General features: G+C 44.9%; 1 protein-coding gene across 3 annotated transcripts in view; it reads right to left on the bottom strand.

The window, feature by feature from the left end:
* The window catches only part of si:ch73-366l1.5 (FILIA-N KH-like domain-containing protein), a 43058-nt gene extending 21814 nt beyond the window's left edge, over positions 1-21244 (bottom strand). Inside the window, exons 1-5 of one of the 3 annotated variants that reach the window (XM_063221514.1) lie at positions 20540-21244; positions 7789-7920; positions 5454-5585; positions 3444-3599; positions 1-153 (exon numbers count right to left, since the gene is read on the bottom strand). The exon at positions 1-153 is cut by the window's left edge and continues 232 nt beyond it. In XM_063221514.1, coding sequence (XP_063077584.1) covers positions 1-153; positions 3444-3599; positions 5454-5585; positions 7789-7920; positions 20540-20821 — 855 coding nt within the window. In that variant the 5' untranslated portion in view covers positions 20822-21244. The remainder of the gene's footprint in view (positions 154-3443; positions 3600-5453; positions 5586-7788; positions 7921-20539) is intronic. The other 2 variants (XM_063221516.1, XM_063221515.1) reach the window with 2 other exon arrangements.
* Between the last annotated feature and the right edge of the window lie 973 nt (positions 21245-22217).

A 22217-nucleotide genomic window follows, 5' to 3' on the forward strand; every position in this document is an offset into this window, starting at 1 on the left:
TGGAACAGCTTCAACAATGGGTTCTGGAACAGCCTCTACAACGGGTTCTGGAACGGCCTCAACAACTGGTTCTGGAACGGCCTCAACAACGGGCTCTGGTGCTGCCACTACCACTGGCTCTGGCTCTGGGACGGGCTCGGGTTCTGGTGCAGCCTGTAGGGGGGGAGGGGGAAAAGATAGATCACCATGGATACCAAAGTCAAAGGTCAGCTAATCCTGGAGAGAGAGCTGAGAGCTCAAATCAGATTATGATTATGATCATAGGGTATAATAACACAATAGCTTTGCCACTCCATCACCTTTGGCTGTTTCATTAGTGTAAAGGACTAAAAGCTGGACAGGTAGGAATAAAAACATTACTTGTAATAATTAAAACATCACTAGTGCACATAGCAGGATTAGTTAAACAAGTACACATGCACACTTCCCATTACATACCAAAAATGGCAAATATTTAGAGCTGTTGGCAGAGGCGGAGCTTATGGGTTATTGTACAAAGGACAATAGCCCATAGTGGGCCCCCTATGTCAGTGTATATCCCAAAGTCATGTTTCAAATAGTTTAGCAAGGCACATTTGGTCAAAGTTGGTCCCTCTGCTGCCTTGGGCCTGGGCCTACCACCCCCTCAGTCTCCCAGCTCGCTCCGCTTACGGCTGTCAAGTAGTCGTGGACTATTGGTTATAATAGGGAGCAGGGCCCGACCGATATATCGGGCCAATATTTAGCATTTTTAGGATATCGGTATCAGCCATACTTTCAATAAATTTCCACCGATAAGTTTGTATAACGTTCAAAACCAATTTTGCAGCCGTTTCGTTGTGAATGCATCTTCTACAGTATTCTGCTCTCCCCACTTTGAGTCTATGAGAGTTCATTATTATAACTAATAAATATATGTGTATATATAATAATAATAATTTATATTTCATTAAATTTCATTATTAACAATGCTTCTATATATCGGTTGCACATATCGGTTATCGGCCTCCCATTTCCATAAATATCGGTATCGATATCGGCCCTGAAAAAAACATATTGGTCGGGCCCTAATAGGGAGTTGCCCGAAGGTTGGCGATTCGATTCCTGACTCTGCCGGGTTGGTGGCGGGTGTGAATAACCAGCGCTCTCTGAGTTACCCTGGCACCATTACAACTCACTTCTCACACATGCATGGAGAATATTTGGAAAAGAAGCAACAGTGACATTAAGGACAAATAAATATTAGGGCTGGGACATTAATCCATTCATTTTGATTAATTAATCACACGATTCGATTAATTAATTAATGTGATTTAAAAAATTAATCGCAGTATAATATAGCTACATAGTTCTGGATTAGACCAGTGGAGGGCAGTATTACGCCTGATGGTGAACAGCCTGCTGAAATTGAGAAGAGTTTTCTCTTCTTTTAAAAATTAATAATATATTTAGATTAAGCTTATTTATTGTAATTATTAAAAATAAAATATTTTTCATATTTTTCACTGTTCTTAAGTCAGATATTTAAATGCGATTAAAATGTGATTAATTCGATTAATTAATTTCAAAACCTATAGATTAATTTGATTAAAAAAATGTATCGAGTCCCAGCCCTAATAAATATACAAGCTTATGTAACTTAGGTCTTCAAGCCGAGTCTGGCTCGAACTTGCGACCTCCAGCAAGACTGCGGCATAGGAGCACAGCTGCACAGCTGCACGTCGAACCACTGAGCTAAAGGTCTACACCAGTAACTAAGTTGCTATCGCTATCTACCAGTAACTCACTTGCTATTGTATTTACCAGTAACTCAGTTGCTATCGCTATCTACCAGTAACTCAGTTGCTATTGCTATTTACCAGTAACTCAGTTGCTATTTACCAGTAACTCAGTTGCTATTGACCAGTAACTCAGTTGCTATTGCTATTTACCAGTAACTCAGTTGCAATCGCTATTTACCAGTAACTCAGTTGCTATTGCTTTTTACCAGTAACTCAGTTGCTATCGCTATCTACCAGTAACTCAGTTGCTATTGCTATTTACCAGTAACTCAGTTGCAGTGGCGGCTGGTAGTCTGTCAAACAGGGGAGGCTGTTCAATTACAATATGTCCAGAACGCAAAAAAAAAAGGGGGGGGGGGGGGTCAATTTTGACACACACCTTATATTGGTCCTGTCACATATGGCCTGCCCTCACACACTGAAGGACTCTTGTTGAAACAAATTTGTTAATCATTAATCATTATCCCCCTTGTAGCCTATTCATAGGGAAATGTTTTTATTATTATTATTATTCATCAGGCCTACCTCCGCCACATAATGATGTGATTGAGTTTGCCTTCGTTGTCTTTGTTCATTACTGGGTGCACGGCTTAACAGCACAGTAGGAAAGGACTCGCCACTCACGGGACTTGGCAGTTAACCAGTTGATCAGACACCACGAAAGCTCAAAAGAAAAGTTTGTTCTTCCCTACCTTTTTCACCAAGTCAATATTAGGCAGTGCTCTGCTCTGCTCCTTGATATTCATTTTCTCCTCATAAGGACGACTGGAATTCGCCAGAATTTAATCCACAATGCTTGGCATTTCATTTTGCATAGCTCTCTAGCTTTCTTGCAAGCTAGCAATAACGAAAAGTAGGCAACCTCAACTTTTGAATTGGGAGATTAAAAAGGATAAGGACGTGCCACTATTAAGACTTTATTCGCAACACTAGGTTTACAAGAATATGTACACAAAACTGGAGTACAACGCAATGAATAGCTTCCCTACTGGTTATCACGACGAAACTTCTCAGTCAAATTAATAACATATCCGCATTTCGAAATGAAATCAACTACTGTAGCCTACTGACACGGGGTTCACCCAATCACAAGTCGGAGCTCCAGTCTCCGGTCCCTCCCCCCTCCTCTCTCTTCTCCATTCACTCCCAGTGAGGCTCAGTCTCAAAATTAAAAAAATTTCACGGCAATAGCCAATGACCGTTTAGCATTTTGCCATTGAAAAAGCGCACAATCCCACATGCCATTGAAGTCCATTGAGACTCGACTCGCTTGCGTTGTCATGAGCGGAAAAAAAAACTCGTACGAGCTTCGGGATCTTATTATAGATTGGTTTAATCTCTAAGTTGAGCACATGCATCTATGGAGCTGGGTCTGAAATAGCAATGATATTAAGTCGTGTAAAGCATTAGTTTACATACTATTTCTCCGTGATTTTGGACAGGAGGCGGCGCCTCCCTTGTACTCAAAGAGGAATCGCCTCTGCTCAGTTGCTATTGACCAGTAACTCAGTTGCTATCGCTATTTACCAGTAACTCAGTTGCTACTGTTATTTACCAGTAACTCAGTTGCTATCGCTATCTACCAGTAACTCAGTTGCTATTGACCAGTAACTCAGTTGCTATTGCTATTTACCAGTAACTCAGTTGCTGTTTACCAGTAACTCAGTTGCTATTGCCATTTACCAATAACTCAGTTGCTATTTCTATTGTATGTACAGCCTCCACAACGGGTTCTGGAACTGCCTCAACAACTGGTTCTGGAACGGCCTCAACAACTGGTTCTGGTGCTTCCACTACCACTGGCTCTGGCTCTGGGACGGGCTCGGGTTCTGGTGCAGCCTGTAGGGGGGGAGGGGGAAAAGATAGATCACCATGTATACCAAAGTCAAAGGTCAGCTAATCCTGGAGAGAGTGAGAGCTCAAATCAGATGATGATTATGATGATGCGGTATAACAACACATGATAGCTTTGCCACCTTTGGCTGTTTCATTAGTGTAAAGGACTAAACGCAGGACAGGTAGGAATAAACACATTACTTGTAATAATTAAAACATCACTAGTGCACATAGCAGGAATAGTTAAACAAGTACACATGCACACTTCCCATTACATACCAAAAATGGCAAATATTTAGATCTGTTGGCAGAGGCGGAGCTTATGGGTTATTGTGCAAGGGACAATAGCCCATAGTGGGCCCCCTATGTCAGTGTATATCCCAAAGTCATGTTTCAAATAGTTTAGTAAGGCTCATTTGGTAACCAGTAACTCAGCTGCTGTCGCTATTTACCAGTAACTCAGTTGCTATCGCTGTTTACCAGTAACTCAGTTGCTACCGCTATTTACTAGTAACTCAGTTGCTATCGCTATTTACCAGTAACTCAGTTGCTATTGCCATTTACCAGTAACTCAGTTGCTATCGCTATTTACCAGTAACTCAATTGCTATCGCAATGAACTAGTAACTCAGTTGCTATTGACCAGTAACTCAGTTGCTATCGCTATTTACCAGTACCTCAGTTGCTATCGCTATTTACCAGTAACTCAGTTGCTATCGCTATTTACCAGTAACTCAGTTGCTATTCACCATTAACTCAGTTGCTATCGCTATTTACCAGTAACTCAGTTGCTATCGTTATTTACCAGTAACTCAGTTGCTATCGTTATTTACCAGTAACTCAGTTGCTATTGTTATTGACCAGTAACTCAGTTGCTATCGCTATTTACCAGTAACTCAGTTGCTATTGACCAGTAACTCAGTTGCTATTTACCAGTAACTCAGTTGCTACCGCTATTTACCAGTAACTCAGTTGCTATCGCTGTTTACCAGTAACTCAGTTACTATTTATCGGTAACTCAGTTGCTATTTACCAGTAACTCAGTTGCTATCGCTATCTGCTAGTAACTCAGTTGCTATCGCTATTTACAAGTAACTCAGTTGCTATTGCTATTTACCAGTAACTCAGTTGCTATTGACCAGTAACTCAGTTGCTATCGCTATCTACTAGTGACTCAGTTGCTATCGCTATTTACCAGTAACTCAGTTGCTATCGCTATTTACCAGTAACTCAGTTGCTATCGCTATTTACCAGTAACTCAGTTGCTATTGACCAGTAACTCAGTTGCTATCGCTATCTACTAGTAACTCAGTTGCTATCGCTGTTTACCAGTAACTCAGTTGCTACCGCTATTTACCAGTAACTCAGTTGCTATCGCAATGAACTAGTAACTCAGTTGCTATTGACCAGTAACTCAGTTGCTATCGCTATTTACAGTAACTCAGTTGCTATTGTTATTTACCAGTAACTCAGTTGCTATCGCCATTTACCAGTAACTCAGTTGCTATTGACCAGTAACTCAGTTGCTATTTATCAGTAACTCAGTTGCTATTTATCAGTAACTCAGTTGCTATCGCTATTGACCAGTAACTCAGTTGCTATTGCTATTTACCAGTAACTCAGTTGCTTTTGTTATTTACCAGTAACTCAGTTGCTATTGTCATTTACCAGTAACTCAGTTGCTGTCGCTATTTACCAGTAACTCAGTTGCAATCGCTATTTACCAGTAACTCAGTTGCTATTGACCAGTAACTCAGTTGCAATCACTATTTACCAGTAACTCAGTTGCTATTGTTATTTACCAGTAACTCAGTTGCTATTGCCATTTACCAGTAACTCAGTTGCTATTGCCATTTACCAATAACTCAGTTGCTATTTCTATTGTATGTACAGCCTCCACAACTGGTTCTGGAACTGCCTCAACAACGGGCTCTGGTGCTGCCACTACCACTGGCTCTGGCTCTGGGACGGGCTCGGGTTCTGGTGCAGCCTGTAGGGGGGGAGGGGGAAAAGATAGATCACCATGTATACCAAAGTCAAAGGTCAGCTAATCCTGGAGAGAGTGAGAGCTCAAATCAGATGATGATTATGATGATGCGGTATAACAACATATGATAGCTTTGCCACCTTTGGCTGTTACATTAGTGTAAAGGACTAAAGGCTGGACAAGTAGGAATAAAAACATTACTTGTAATAATTAAAACATCACTAGTGCACATAGCAGGAATAGTTAAACAAGTACACCTGCACACTTCCCATTACATACCAAAAATGGCAAATATTTAGATCTGTTGGCAGAGGCGGAGCTTATGGGTTATTGTACAAGGGACAATAGCCCACAGTGGGCCCCCTATGTCAGTGTATATCCCAAAGTCATGTTTCAAATAGTTTAGTAAGGCACATTTGGTAACCAGTAACTCTGTTGCTACCACTGTTTACCAGTAACTCAGTTGCTACCGCTGTTTACCAGTAACTCAGTTGCTATCGCTGTTTACCAGTAACTCAGTTGCTATCGCTGTTTACCAGTAACTCAGTTGCTATTTACCAGTAACTCAGTTGCTATCGCTATTTACCTGTAACTCAGTTGCTATTGCCATTTACCAGTAACTCAGTTGCTATTGCTATTTACCAATAACTCAGTTGCTATTGACCAGTAACTCAGTTGCTACCGCTATTTACCAGTAACTCAGTTGCTATCGCTATTTACCAGTAACTCAGTTGCTATCGCAATGAACTAGTAACTCAGTTGCTATTGACCAATAACTCAGTTGCTATCGCTATCTACTAGTAACTCAGTTGCTATTGCTATTCACCATTAACTCAGTTGCTGTCGCTATTTACCGGCAACTCAGTTGCTATTGTTATTTACCAGTAACTCAGTTGCTATTGTTATTTACCAGTAACTCAGTTGCTATCGCTATCTACTAGTAACTCAGTTTCTATTGACCAGTAACTCAGTTGCTATCGCTATTTACCAATAACTCAGTTGTTATCGCTATTTACCAGTAACTCAGTTGCTATCGCTATTTACCAGTAACTCAGTTGCTATCGCTGTTTACCAGTAACTCAGTTGCTACCGCTATTTACTAGTAACTCAGTTGCTATCGCTGTTTACCAGTAACTCAGTTGCTATCGCTATTTATCATTAACTCAGTTGCTATCGCTGTTTACCAGTAACTCAGTTGCTACCGCTATTTACCAGTAACTCAGTTGTTATTGCTATTTACCAGTAACTCAGTTGCTATTGTTATTTACCAGTAACTCAGTTGCTATCGCTATCTACTAGTAACTCAGTTGCTATTGACCAGTAACTCAGTTGTTATCGCTATTGACCAGTAACTCAGTTGCTATCGCTATCTACTAGTAACTCAGTTGCTATCGCTGTTTACCAGTAACTCAGTTGCTACCGCTATTTACCAGTAACTCAGTTGCTATCGCAATGAACTAGTATCTCAGTTGCTATTGACCAGTAACTCAGTTGCTATCGCTATTTACCAGTAACTCAGTTGCTATCGCTATTTACCAGTAACTCAGTTGGTATTGTTATTTACCAGTAACTCAGTTGCTATTGTCATTTACCAATAACTCAGTTGCTATCGCTATCTACTAGTAACTCAGTTGCTATCGCTATTTACCAGTAACTCAGTTGCTATCGCTATTTACCAGTAACTCAGTTGCTATTGTTATTTACCAGTAACTCAGTTGCTATCGCCATTTACCAGTAACTCAGTTGCTATTGACCAGTAACTCAGTTGCTATTTATCAGTAACTCAGTTGCTATCGCTATTTACCAGTAACTCAGTTGCTATCGCTATTTACCAGTAACTCATTTGCTATTGACCAGTAACTCAGTTGCTATTGCTATCTACTAGTAACTCAGTTACTATCGCTATTTACCAGTAACTCAGTTGTTATTTATCAGTAACTCAGTTGCTATCGCTATTGACCAGTAACTCAGTTGCTATCGCTATTTACCAGTAACTCAGTTGCTTTTGTTATTTACCAGTAACTCAGTTGCTATTGTCATTTACCAGTAACTCAGTTGCTATTGCCATTTACCAGTAACTCAGTTGCTGTCGCTATTTACCAGTAACTCAGTTGCTATTGACCAGTAACTCAGTTGCAATCACTATTTACCAGTAACTCAGTTGCTATTGTTATTTACCAGTAACTCAGTTGCTATTGCCATTTACCAATAACTCAGTTGCTATTTCTATTGTATGTACAGCCTCCACAACTGGTTCTGGAACTGCCTCAACAACGGGCTCTGGTGCTGCCACTACCACTGGCTCTGGCTCTGGGACGGGCTCGGGTTCTGGTGCAGCCTGTAGGGGGGGAGGGGGAAAAGATAGATCACCATGTATACCAAAGTCAAAGGTCAGCTAATCCTGGAGAGAGTGAGAGCTCAAATCAGATGATGATTATGATGATGCGGTATAATAACACATGATAGCTTTGCCACCTTTGGCTGTTTCATTAGTGTAAAGGACTAAACGCAGGACAGATAGGAATAAAAACATTACTTGTAATAATTAAAACATCACTAGTGCACATAGCAGGAATAGTTAAACAAGTACACATGCACACTTCCCATTACATACCAAAAATGGCAAATATTTAGATCTGTTGGCAGAGGCGGAGCTTATGGGTTATTGTACAAGGGACAATAGCCCATAGTGGGCCCCCTATGTCAGTGTATATCTCAAAGTCATGTTTCAAATAGTTTAGTAAGGCACATTTGGTAACCAGTAACTCAGCTGCTGTCGCTATTTACCAGTAACTCAGTTGCTATCGCTATCTACCAGTAACTCAGTTGCTATCGCTATTTACCAGTAACTCAGTTGCTATTGACCAGTAACTCAGTTGCTATCGCTATTTACCGGTAACTCAGTTGCTGTTTACCAGTAACTCAGTTGCTATCGCTGTTTACCAGTAACTCAGTTGCTATCGCAATGAACTAGTAACTCAGTTGCTATCGCTGTTTACCTGTACCTCAGTTGCTATCGCTATTTACCTGTACCTCAGTTGCTATTGCCATTTACCAATAACTCAGTTGCTATTGCTATTGTATGAGGCTTTGTGGGAGGGGGATTACTATTTGCTTTTGGGCATCTTAGCCTTCATTCAGACAGGACAGTCAAAGACGGAGGCAGGAAATCAGTGGGAGAGAGGGACGGGGTAGGATTGGGATATGACTCAGGCCGGACTCGAACCTGTGTCCCCCATGGGCATGCAAGCCCAGACGTGGGGAGGCTTAGCGCACTGCGCCACAGTACCCCCCTGCTACCGCCACATTCTGCTAGCATCTGTTACACTAAGCTAAACTGATGAAACGGTTTCATGGACAAAAAACATTTACTGAGACTGATGGTGATCGACAGCTTGTATGTTCCCTGATACACACACACACACACACACACACACACACACACACACACACACACACACACACACACACACACACACACACACACACACACATCAGGTCGTGCACGTACACGTACACGCACTCACACACGCGCACACACACAGGGTGCGTTCCAAACTGCGACCTTGCGACCTCGTAACAGGAGGTAATACATTGTGATGACATCACTGACAACAGCATTATATTTCAATATCTCGCAAAACCCAATTGTAAAGTCATTTTCTCATTTTCAAACGGGATGGTAAATGAAGAATAGTCTCCCAAAAATTGCGTTGGCTAGGCTGAAAGCGGGGAAACTTAATTGTTTTCTCCATGGAGGCGGGGCATCAGTAAAACATGAGGCCACAAGATCAAGTGGTGGACGCGCGGTCGCATATTGGGATGCACAAACTGATCAGGTCTTCCCTTGAGACATTTCTTGAGACACAGTACATGGGAGATTATGTAGACTGCTCTGATGATAATACAATAATGATCTACTCCAAACCCTAACCAGTTAGTGATGCACTGTTTTAGACCTCTGGGTACCAAATGTTTAAGTGTTCATCTGGATTACTCGTCTTAGTACAGACATTTGGCCACTCATATTTGGGTCACTCTGTCACACACACACACACACACACACACACACACACACACACACACACACACACACACACACACACACACACACACACACACACACACACACACACACACGTCGCTGCCAGTCTATAAGCAATACACTGACTCCACTGCAGCTGTTGCACCCTGTCTTTAACTTTAGCTGCGTCTGTACACACCCACATACACAACACAGACACACACACACACAGATTTCAGTTTTAGCTACGTCTGACACACACACACACACACACACACACACACACACACACACACACACACACACACACACACACACACACACACACACACACACACACACACACACACACACACACACACACACACACACACACACACACACACACACACACACACACACACACCATGCATGTCCACCATTTCACAGCAGCCTATATATAGTGATTGGAGTTTCTCGTGTGGCAGCACTGCATACAACATGGCTGTCTTTACTGCCATGGCTGTCTTTACACTTTTGGGAGGCGCACACACAGACACACACAGACACACACATACACAGACAGACACAGAGACAGAGACAGAGACAGAGACAGAGACAGAGACACAGACACACATGTAGGTCACTCTGTCATGTGGACACACACACATTTATTATATATATTTTCAGTGACAAATGTGGAGTCATGATAGCAGACAAAGGTCAACGGTTAACCCAGATACTGTACTTAACACATTAGCAAACATAATCTACACACACGCACGCACGCACGCACACACACACACACACACTGTGGTTTGCACATTAGAAAGTTGACCTCATGCTAGCACATGCACACGTACACGTACACGTACACGCACGCACGCACGCACGCACGCACGCACGCACGCACGCACGCACGCACGCACGCACGCACGCACGCACGCACGCACGCACGCACGCACGCACGCACGCACGCACGCACGCACGCACGCACGCACGCACGCACGCACGCACGCACGCACGCACGCACGCACGCACGCACGCACGCACGCACGCACACACACACACACACACACACACACACACACACACACACACACACACACACACACACACACACACACACACACACACACACACACACACACACACACACACACACACACACACACACACACAATCGTTTTCCAGTGTTAATGGAACCCTGAAAAGATCTAATTCACATAAGATGAGTCAGAACAACCATAGGCAACAGGACTACTGTCGGATGTTTGACTGACAGCTGTCAGCTACAGGCTGCTGCTCTTTGATTGGATGGAAGTCACCACTTGACATATGGAACCATCTGCCTGTGACACTGAGACAAAGCTACAGTATGGCAGCCAACACACAAGCACGCACGCACGCACGCACGCACCCACGCACACACACTACTGAGTGTACAAAGCACCAGTGGCAAGCCCTTTTATCTCTTATGAACATACAAACACTCACTCACTCACTCACTCAAACACCCACACAGGTGTGGACGCACACACACGCAAGCAAGCACGCACGCACAGTAGTGAAACAATGGGGCCTCTTCAAGAAAAGTGACAATCCTCCAAGCACCAGCTGGGACCGCCTGTCATCCTGGCTGCACCTGTCACTGCCCTGTGTGTGTGTGTGTGTGTGTGTGTGTGTGTGTGTGTGTGTGTGTGTGTGTGTGTGTGTGTGTGTGTGTGTGTGTGTGTGTGTGTGTGTGGTTTGAGTATTTTAAGCTATACCACAGACATCCCATAAAAGCAGTGCTGATTAGTACTACAGCTGCCCGACAGCAGTAGCAAAGAGTCCCAAGTTGCGATCTCGGGGTGCAATACACACACACACACACACACACACACACACACACACACACACACACACACACACACACACACACACACACACAAGATGCCACAATTCCAGGTAGGCCACATTAGCTCAACAGAGATAAGGCCAATTGGTCGCCGATTGTAATCCACGGTTGGCTTCTGCACCACACTATACACACACGCACGTGTGTGTGTGTGTGTGTGTGTGTGTGTGTGTGTGTGTGTGTGTGTGTGTGTGTGTGTGTGTGTGTGTGTGTGTGTGTGTGTGTGTGTGTGTGTGTGTGTGTGTGTGTGTGTGTGTAACAGAAGACTAATCTTCAACCACTCTACTGTAGAAAGGGAGGCCTATCTATGTAGCAGCATGACTTGCCAACTCCTCAGCTTAACTGGGCATCGCTGCTCCGTAATGCCAGTCATCAGCTCAGTAAGCATAGCATGGACATGGTCCATCAACTGCTTGCTAGCCTCAGGCTAACATGCATCTGCCCATGCATCTGCAGTATGACTGTGCAATAGCCTAATAGCTTCAGGCTAGCTAGCATAGCCACTAGATGCTTCACCATCTACAGAAACGATTAGCTACAAAGACAGACAGTTCATGAGGAATTTCTTCCAGAATCAATATGACAAGAAAGATTGTAAACTGCCATTATATTATTGCCATGCCCCTTTAGGACACTGGTGGAGGTTCAGAATGAATCGTGGTCAATAAGAAAGACACACACACACTTGGAAGAGAAGAATTGACTCCATTTTGTTGCAGCGGGTGGGGGTGGGGGTAAATGATTTGTGGTATTTGGAGTCTTTGCTATATCTGGATAAACAGGAAGACACTCCAGCGTGTTGTGAACACAGCGAAGAAGATCATTGGAGTACCACTCCCCTCCCTGCAGGACATTTACACCGCACGCCTCACCCGAAAAGCACTGATGATCATCAAAGACACAAGCCACCCTGCACACAAACTGTTCAGCCTCCTGCCCTCTGGAAAGAGGTACAGGCGCCTCCGTTCCCGTACCACCAGGCTTGCAAGCAGCACGATGCATCAAGCAATCAAGATACTGAACACTCAACCCACTCTCCCTTCACTGTCAGCCTCTAGCCAGCCAGGCCACTGACAACGCTCCCCCCCCTCATCCCCACCACCACAAACACATACAAACACACACATATCTGCGACTGAACATTCCACCTGCACTACTACATCTGTGACTGAACTTTCAACCTGCACTAACTCAAAACATACACATGCACACACACACACACACACACACACACACACACACACACACACACACACACACACACACACACACACACACACACACACACACACACACACAAGCACACTGCACTTTCTGCACTAAACCCAAACATACACACACTGACACACAACTCATACTCACACACATACACACACACACACACACACACACACACACATACACAGGTACACACACACACAGACGCACACCGCACTTTCTACCTGCACTAAACACACACACACACACACACACACACACACACACACACACACACACACACGCACACACGCACACACGCACACAAAACACATACAAACACACACACACACATACTGCTGCTGGTGTATTTAATAAAAACCTTTTTTTAATTATTTATTTCTTCAAATGCTACTATTACTATGTCAGAACGCTATAAAGGACTTTTAGAAAAAAGAACAACAAAATACCTCCTCTTAATGTATGTTCTCTACAAGTCTTCTGTTGTCCAGTCTTGCACTTTAAATGTCTGTATGAGCAATGTCTACGTCCATACTGTCTATGTCCATGTATGAGTACTGTCTATGTCTATACTGTCTATGTCCTTACCTAGATTAGTCTATGTCTGCATGGGAGAGCAAGAAACGCAATTTCAAATTCTTTGTATGACCAGTGCATGTAAAGAAATTGACAATAAACTTGACTTGACTTGACTTGACTATCTGACCTGGATTAGCCTTACTTGGGTATATAGGGCATTCCATTTCTAATCGTGGCGAAATGAAGTTCATTGCCCTCAAACTGGCCATTTTTCAAAGTGTGGAGTTGATGAACACTTTTCGTACTCAACAGTTTGTTACGTAGTTAAATGTCAAATCTGTCAAACTTCTGATTCTCCATAATAATAGCAGTTATGATTTGAAAGACAATTGCCATGTGGGTAACACTTTATTTTAGTAGGCCTATTACATCTATTAGCACTAATACATTCAATGTTAATGCCTGTATACTGTATAAGTAACTTGTAAGGCATGTACTAAGAAAAATCACACATTTGTTAGGCATATTTGCAAATGTCTTACTCATGCACAGTTAGGGATTTATTACCAATATAATAGTAAGGACCTAACAAATGTTTGATTTTGCTTTGTACATGCCTTACAAGTTTCTTATACAGGCATTAACATTGTATGTATTAGTGCTAATAGATGTAACACTAAAATAAAGTGTTATCGCCATGTGTAGGCCTATAAGAGACTGAATGAATTGGATTTTGATGACACACCATTAAGCGTAAAAGACAGAACACTATTTGGACCGACACTTCACCCTCGACTTTTGTCTACTCCCTGTGGGCGGAAAGTGCTCTCAACTTCAGTGCATAGTGCTGCGTTTGTAATGTAGACTAGCATGTATAGCCACTAGCTTCTTAGTTTATAGCCCATACTAGCAAGATTAGCAATCTGTGCCATTAGTGTCTGGCTACTGCTTAGGCTACTGCAACACCTGCCTTGGCACAATTTGCCAATCAGGTATCATATGTTTGTAGGCAGTCAAGGTATGTAGGCCTATGCTTGTGTGTGTGAGAGTACAGGAACACCACTGTTAGCATAGTTTGCTAATACCCAGGATTTGGCTAGCACAGTGAGAGTATGTGTGTGTTTTGTCGTCTCTGGGCCAAATGGATTGAGGTGGCAGTCCAGGCACCCATCTGCCAGCCCCCGCTGGCCTCCTCCTAATCACACCCAGATTTTCTCCCCGACGACCCGGGAGACATTGTTGCTAGGTGCGGTGTTGACAGAGATACGGCAACCCCCGACACTCACATGCCATCAGTAATGAGACAAGGAGAATTCCATAGCGATGGTAGCCTACTGCTATTCTATTCTGATGCTCCAAGAAGGTTGTAGCTCACACATGTACACCACTATGAGCACCATGTACACTACACAGAACCGCAAAGATGTTCCAACAAGAGTCTTTTTGTCTATTGTCACTAGGTCAGATCCCCAAAAACATCCACATGCATAGGCCAACTGCACATAGTATGTGGGTCAATGAGTAGTAGCAGCAGATGTCACAACATGGTGGATTAAATGGTTTTTTTGTTTGTTTTCACTGGATTTCATGGGAAGCATATTCATTGCTCATACATTAATTACCAAGTACTAATCAATTTATGGGCATTTGTTGTGGTTGACCCACCAGACATCTGCTACTAAAAATTGACCCGTTTATAGACTCATTGACCAATAAACATACATAATGTTTAGTATCAAGTTAAACACCACAAAGTAAGAAATGCAAGGAAACTCAGAACACTAGGGGGCATGGCACCTGATGGCCATTACACAGTAAGAGCCTGAGGGAGAATGGGACAAGCCTGAACTGATCTGGCATACTGGACATTTCCCGGTGTGGCAACAGTCCTAATTTTTGTTGTATTTTCTTTGAGACTGACACCCAAATTAGGGGGGGGGGGTGTTACCTGTTTAGTTCGACCAGGTGATCACTCAACCAGGCGCTCACCTGGTTGAATTGGACAGTTAAAACCAGGTAATTATATAATTATAATAAGTGACACTGGATTGTAGACTAATGACCGCAGGTTGCCCATCACTGGCAGTACCAGGATCACGTGTAAAGGAACCGGCCTTTAAATTGAGGAACTATGAGAACTATGTGTGAGGGGAACCAGCATGTGTATTGAGGAACCCTGGAGAAGTTTGTCTGGTCTGAACGAAGTGTGAGAAGAACATTTGGAACTCTGAGCTCTGCAGTGACATTCCAATCCAGCAGAGTCAGCATCTGCTTTTACAGCCAATGGGATCGCTACTTCACACATTCCATTCCATGCTGCCGAGAACTCCACTAAACACAGGAGACACTCACGTTTTGTTTAGCAGAGGCTTCAGCCAAAGGGCCAGAGAAACCCTATTTTCCTCCACAAACACGCGCGCACACACACACGTACACGCACAGTTTAGTACTTTTATTTGGATCTCACCAGAGAGGTAGCCTTACAAATCCAAATAGTGCTGGAAGCAATTTTCATTGCAGTCCGTGAGGACTGATCAGAATCATTGATTCCTATGCAATACATTAGACTAGGTCAGAATTTCGCATGCAACACCGCACGCTAAGCCCCCCCACATTTGGGCTTGCATGCCCACGGGGACCCCGGTTCGAGTCCGGCCGGGGTCATTTCCCGATCCTCCCCAGTCTCTCTGTCCCTCTCACTTCCCGTCTCCATCTCACACTGTCCTGTCAAACAAAGGCATAAAAGCCCCTAAAAATAAGAATTTCGCATGCAGGCGCGCGCACACGCACGCAGGCACACACACACACACACACACACACACACACACACACACACACACACACACACGCAACAGTCCAAGAGAGAAGAGAGCTCCATCTCACTGCTCTCCATCCCACTCCTCTTCTCCATTTACCTGTCTCCAAACTTGGCCTATGCGCACGCACAAAGTTGTTCTTGTCACCATGGAAGCACAGTTTAAGAGGGGTGGGATTGGGAAGTAGGGGTGTGTGTGTGTGTGCGTGTCACATGGTGGAGGGGTCTATGTGAGTGTGTAAGTTTCACCATATGTGTTTCTAGCCTTGATTCTCCTCTGACACCTCGCACACGCACACACCTCGCACACGCGCACACACACGCACACACACACACACACCCAAATAAGGAGCAAGGACATGAGGGAGGCGGAGGAAAGGAAGGAGTGAGAGCAAAAGGAGGAAGAGGAGAGGAAGAGGAGGAGTTGAAATGTAATAAGAGATGGAAGAACAACACAAACTTGACAAAAATACATGTGAACGTGTGTCTGTGTGTGTGTGTGTGTGTGGACTTGCAGCATTTCAAACCCAGTCCAGACAAAATAAGTAACAGAGGAGGAAAGAGAAAGAGAGACAGATAGAGAGAGAGAGGGAGAGAGAGAGAGAGGGAGAGAGAGAGAGAGAAAGAGAGAAAGAGAGAAAGAGAGAGAGAGAGAGAGAGAGAGAGAGAGAGAGAGGTGCTCCAGGCCCTGCCCTCCTCAGAACTTCCTTCTAGAACATTCTGTCCCCACTAGCACCTTAACTCACACATAGTCTTTAACTCTCTCTACCTCCTCTCTCTTGCACTCCCTTTCTCACACATTCACTCCTCTCTCTCTCTCTCTCTTTCTCTCTCCACACACACACACAAACAAACACACACACCCTGGCTGGTTGGCGGAACAATACGTGGGAACAAGTAGGAATGGGAACAATAAACTCTTACAGAAATGTCATCCTGGATCCATTACACACACACACACACACACACACACACACACACACACACACACACACACACACACACACACACACACACACACACACACACACACACACACACACACACACACACACACACACACACAGTGTATGCGTGTCTGTGCGTTTTCAGTGTGTACTGTAGGTAGAAGCCAACCAGTCCTGAAATGTGACACTCAGTGCACACGCATGCATGCACACACGCACACACCTCCCAGAGAAATACTGTGTGAACATTCACAATTCAGATATACAGTTGTCTATGTTTCCCCTATACGCACACAGAGTGACTCAGACCAACCAATTTAAGGGTGCATGGTCTGTGTGTGTGGGTGTTAGGGAGTGTGTGTGTCTGAAATGGTTTTTAAGGGCTGATTGAGGCCCTCTCTTTCCTGTTGGGGGAAACGCTGTTCTTCTGTAACTACATGTATAATGTGCACACGCGTACACGCACACACACACACACACACACACACACACACGTCAACTTGAAGTAATAACTGGCCTGACACACACACACACACACACACACACACACACACACACACACACACACACACACACACACACACACACACACACACACACACAGACACACACACACACACACACTGTGAAAATTCATATGGACACAGCTGCTGTGTGTGTGCGTGTGTGTGTGCGTGCGTGTGTGTGTGTTATGCAAGAGTGTATGGGAGTCCAATACTGTTGGCTTGGCTGTCCACGAGGAAAAGGGGGCGTGGCAGCCAGCGCACACATACTCGCACATTCCCCACCGCTCTTTACTACACAGGCAGGCAGAAGAAAGAAAGAAAGAAAGAAAGAAAGAAAGAAAGAAAGAAAGAAAGAAAGAAATATAAAGAGGCAGGGAGGGAGAATGGGAGAGAGAAACAGAGACAGAGAGATAAAGAAAGAAAAAAAATACATACACAGCTCAAACAGCAACACACACACACACACACACACACACACACACACACACACACACACACACACACACACACACACACACACACACACACACACACACACACACACACACACACACACACACACACACACACACACACACACACACACACACACACACACACACACCACCAGGAGACCGATGTTTATGTCTGTATGTATAAGAAACACATAAATCTGCACACCCCAAGTCTGTGCAATGTTTACAGAACGCTGCAAGACTTAAAACACAAGATGTTTTTTTTTCCTTTCACTTTTGAGTATTCACAGAATCCTGCACCTTTGGCACAGCTGAGTGGTGACCTTTGCCTCGAGTCAGTATGTGAATAATATACAGTCTATTACATATGCCAGTGTGTCGCAGCATGGCATACTCCACAAGATGGTGAATGGCCTCGGTGTGTATGGCTGGAAAGGCATAATGTTGGTCTCTCCCTGTGTGTGTGTGGCCGTGCGTGCCCGTGTGTATACAGTTTTGTTACAAAGCACACATGTTCAGGTGAGGGCTTTGTCTCTGTGTAATGTTGGGCTGTGTCCGTTTCTGAGTCAGACACAGTTCTTCAACCTCTTGCAACAGCTTTTAACACACACACACACACACACACACACACACACACACACACACACACACACACACACACACACACACACACACACACACACACACACACACACACACGCACGCGCACGCACAGACACACACAGACACACGCGCGCGCACGCGCACACACGCGCACACACGCGCACACGCGCACAAACTTTGGCATTTCCATGTGCTCAAGAAGAATAAGACACTGTCTCCCTCAAACTCACACCGTTGCCAGCAGGGCACATGTTTGTCAATAATCAGGGCCTGTCACTAACACCTGTTTGGTTCGCTTCCTTTTCCCTTGTCTTTCTCTCTCTCACACACACACACACACACACACACACACACACACACACACACACACACGCACACGCACACGCACACACTCCCAGCCTCCTCCAGTGCAGGCAGTTTGGGCCTGGTAACAGTATGTACATGGGCCGCACATGCAAATATAGCACATGTAAGCACAAGCCAAATATAGGATCTCCCTTTCTCTCCATCCGTCTCTCTCTCTCTCTCTCTCTCTCTCTCTCTCTCTCTCTCTCTCTCTCTCTCTCTCTCTCTCAATGCATTCATCGCTGGTATGGCCCTGGGCTCCAGTTTCAGCCGCCATGGGCACATTCTAACTTAGCTCTTGCTCTTTAAAGGCCCGGTATTAAATGCGCGAATAGGGAAAGGTCACAGAAGCCGAGCCACGCTGGCGGGCCCGGTAACGGTGGCGATAAGTCATGCATGTGTTGCCTATGGGCAGGTGTCAGTAGCCGGCTTAACTTACAGCAGCCCACGGCACAAGCGGGTGGAGGGGGTGATGGTTGCTGCGCACATGTCGTGGCGCTGCATCCGTGCTTACTGCGCACATTCACCGACCTGGGGGGCGAGCCTCCCCAGGGGTCAAGGGAACACTGACCTGTGCACCTCTACATTGCCCTGTCACTGCTATCATAAGCTGTAGCCTACGTATAGGCAGGAATTTTGGACACGTCCTGTACATGTTGCTAGGGTACATTTGTGCTTGGGGGGCCGTTCGGGGCTGCCCAAGGTGAGGCATACATGCAATTTCGTGATGTGCAGTGAGCACTGTGTGCAGTGGAGTGCCGTGCCACAATGACAATAGGAGTTTCCCAGTTGGACTTCTGCTATTCTGATTAGATGACGATGACCATTTATTGGCGAAGCCCATAACACATTAGCCTACAGTTAACTGAAGTGCTTAGGGGGAAAACAAGATGTGCGTCCGTGCCATAGGCCTAAATATGCAACAATAAACGTTTTATCTAATCTAGTAGGCCTACCATTTGACACTGCGCTGCTTTTCTCCCGAGGCAAACAGGGGAATTTGAATTTTCATTGGCTTGCCTGGACAGGCTGAACAAATAGCACGTAGTAACGTGTCAGCTAAAGTGGTCCAAATGACAAGACAAGCCCTCAACAAGGCCTTGCAAATGACGCAACACGTTGAATCGTCATTCCAGGAGCCTGGCGCATCCCTAAGCACCCCAAATACTGGTAAAGGTAATGTGGGCTATACACATGTTTAATATGTTGCGCAATGAGGTGTGTAATATCTTGTGTACAGTGTTGTCTATTTATGTATGCTGCTACTAAGACATCTTAATTTCTAACGGGATTAATAAAGGTCACTCTACATCCCCAGCCAATACAAAAAACTTCCTATGTGTTCAAACCGAGGCGCGTAGTCGGTGCGCCAAAAGACTGATGATGCTGATGATGCGTGCGTTAAAAGCTGAGCTGCGGCCATTTACCCTCGCCGTGGAGGTTTAAACCCCCTCCTCCGTCGGTAAACCACTTATCTGAGATTTACCAGACAAGCGAGCTGCCGTGCTGCCTGGAATGCTGGCAGAGCGACGGGCAGGTATGATAACGACTACACTGGGAGTTGACCATGAGTCGCAACAAAACTTTCGATGGCCTAGCGAGTCTCTTAGTGTCCCGGCCAGAGTTAAGACAGGAGGTGAACTTACCTTTACGGGTTCTGGTGCGGGTGCAGCTTCAACAACGGGCTCGGGCTTGGCTTCTGCTACAGCCTCACCGACCGTGGTGCCGAATATCGGGTGGTTCACCAGGGCAGGAATCTCCAGGGGTTCGGAGAGCTTGAAGGGTGTGTAGCTTTCCACGGGGCTAGAAGCGACCACATGGCTCTTCTTGGGTTCTTCTTTTTTCTTGGGTGTAAAGAAGATAACGGCAGCGAGGACCACCGCGAGGAAGGTGAGAAATGCCGCTGGCAACACCAATACTGGGTCCATGGCTGCGACCTGTGTAGTGGTGCGTGCGTTGTGTGTCGGGCTACGAGAGAAAGTGCTGGTGGGTGAGGAAGAGCTTGTTCGGTGTCTCAGGTCATGTAACGCATGCACGTTTCTCCACTAGCTCGGCAGCTCCCGTCTGTCTGTGTGCTGGAGATTAGAGTCACCGCGAGGAAAGGAGCATCCCGTCCTACCCGCGAGCCTCTGCCCAATCTGATAAAGGCTGCGCATGTAGGGTCCGCTATCATTGCTTGTGCGCGCGCGTCATTTCCTCCGTCCTCCTCCTCGCGGCCAAAACAGAAACAGCTCTTGTCTTGATGCGGGAGTTGCATTGCTTGCACAACCAGCTCACATAGCCATCAATTAGCCTTAGTTTTTGGAAACACGAAGTTGAGGAACCTTTATCACTTCTAAGGATCTTGGGTTTAAGGGATTTGAAACAGCTTGGGCTATGCATCTAAAAAACAGTGTGTGTATGCGTAGGCCTATGTGTTCATGGTAGAGGGTTGTACCAATCTTCAGAGGCCCCCACCCTCAAATAAAACCAAAAATAAAAGATTTTTTTAAGAAATGAGTAGGCCTATTGATGTCTTGTTTATGCCTATTATGGATTTACAGCTGGTTAAATATACCCCTCACACAGTTAATGTCTTCTCAAAAGTAGATGACTACAACTGGAAAATAGACACATAATGCAGTGTGCCCACTGAATCTTCATAAAAGTAAGAGTATGCACATCCCACCTCTCTGAGGCAAGGTGCAGGACAAAGGTGCGTCTGATAGTGGAAAAGAGTAGAAGTCCGCACACTGTAGCTCCGCTTTGAACATTTATTAAATCCTGATAAAACCAGGATCAGGATTGAATTAATGTTCAAAGCGAAGCAACAATGTGCAATGTGCCCACTGCCCAGCTTCGTCATATGGGTGATCAAAGTGCAGGTTGAACACCACTGCAACCTCACACAGCACAGCTTGTTGGCTGTCTGTGTGTGAAAGAGTGAGTGGGCACTGCAGAGCACTCACAAAAAAGTCAACACAGACAAGTTGATACATAGAAAAAAACTTTATTGAACCAATAAGTATATTGTTTTTCCCCCAACATGTGTGCGATTGAAAGGCCGATTATTATTACTCTCACTCAAAAAAGGGGCTCATTTGGACTTAGTTACCGCAGCAACAGGCCTCGTTAGTAGCCATGGAGACCGTCCGTTACCCCAGCAACAGAGCCTGATTGCTCGACTCTCTCCTGTCATCACACATACTGATCTCTGGGCATGATAAGACCACACTCATAACAAAAGCAGCCCACTGACGAGACCTCAGGCATGTCCACAAAGCAGCAGTGCCATGCACTGACCACAACAGGCCCAGACGAGGCCGACACAAGGCCCAGATGAGG

The sequence above is a fragment of the Engraulis encrasicolus genome, chromosome 17 (assembly GCF_034702125.1).
Source record: "Engraulis encrasicolus isolate BLACKSEA-1 chromosome 17, IST_EnEncr_1.0, whole genome shotgun sequence".
Lineage (NCBI taxonomy): Eukaryota > Metazoa > Chordata > Actinopteri > Clupeiformes > Engraulidae > Engraulis > Engraulis encrasicolus.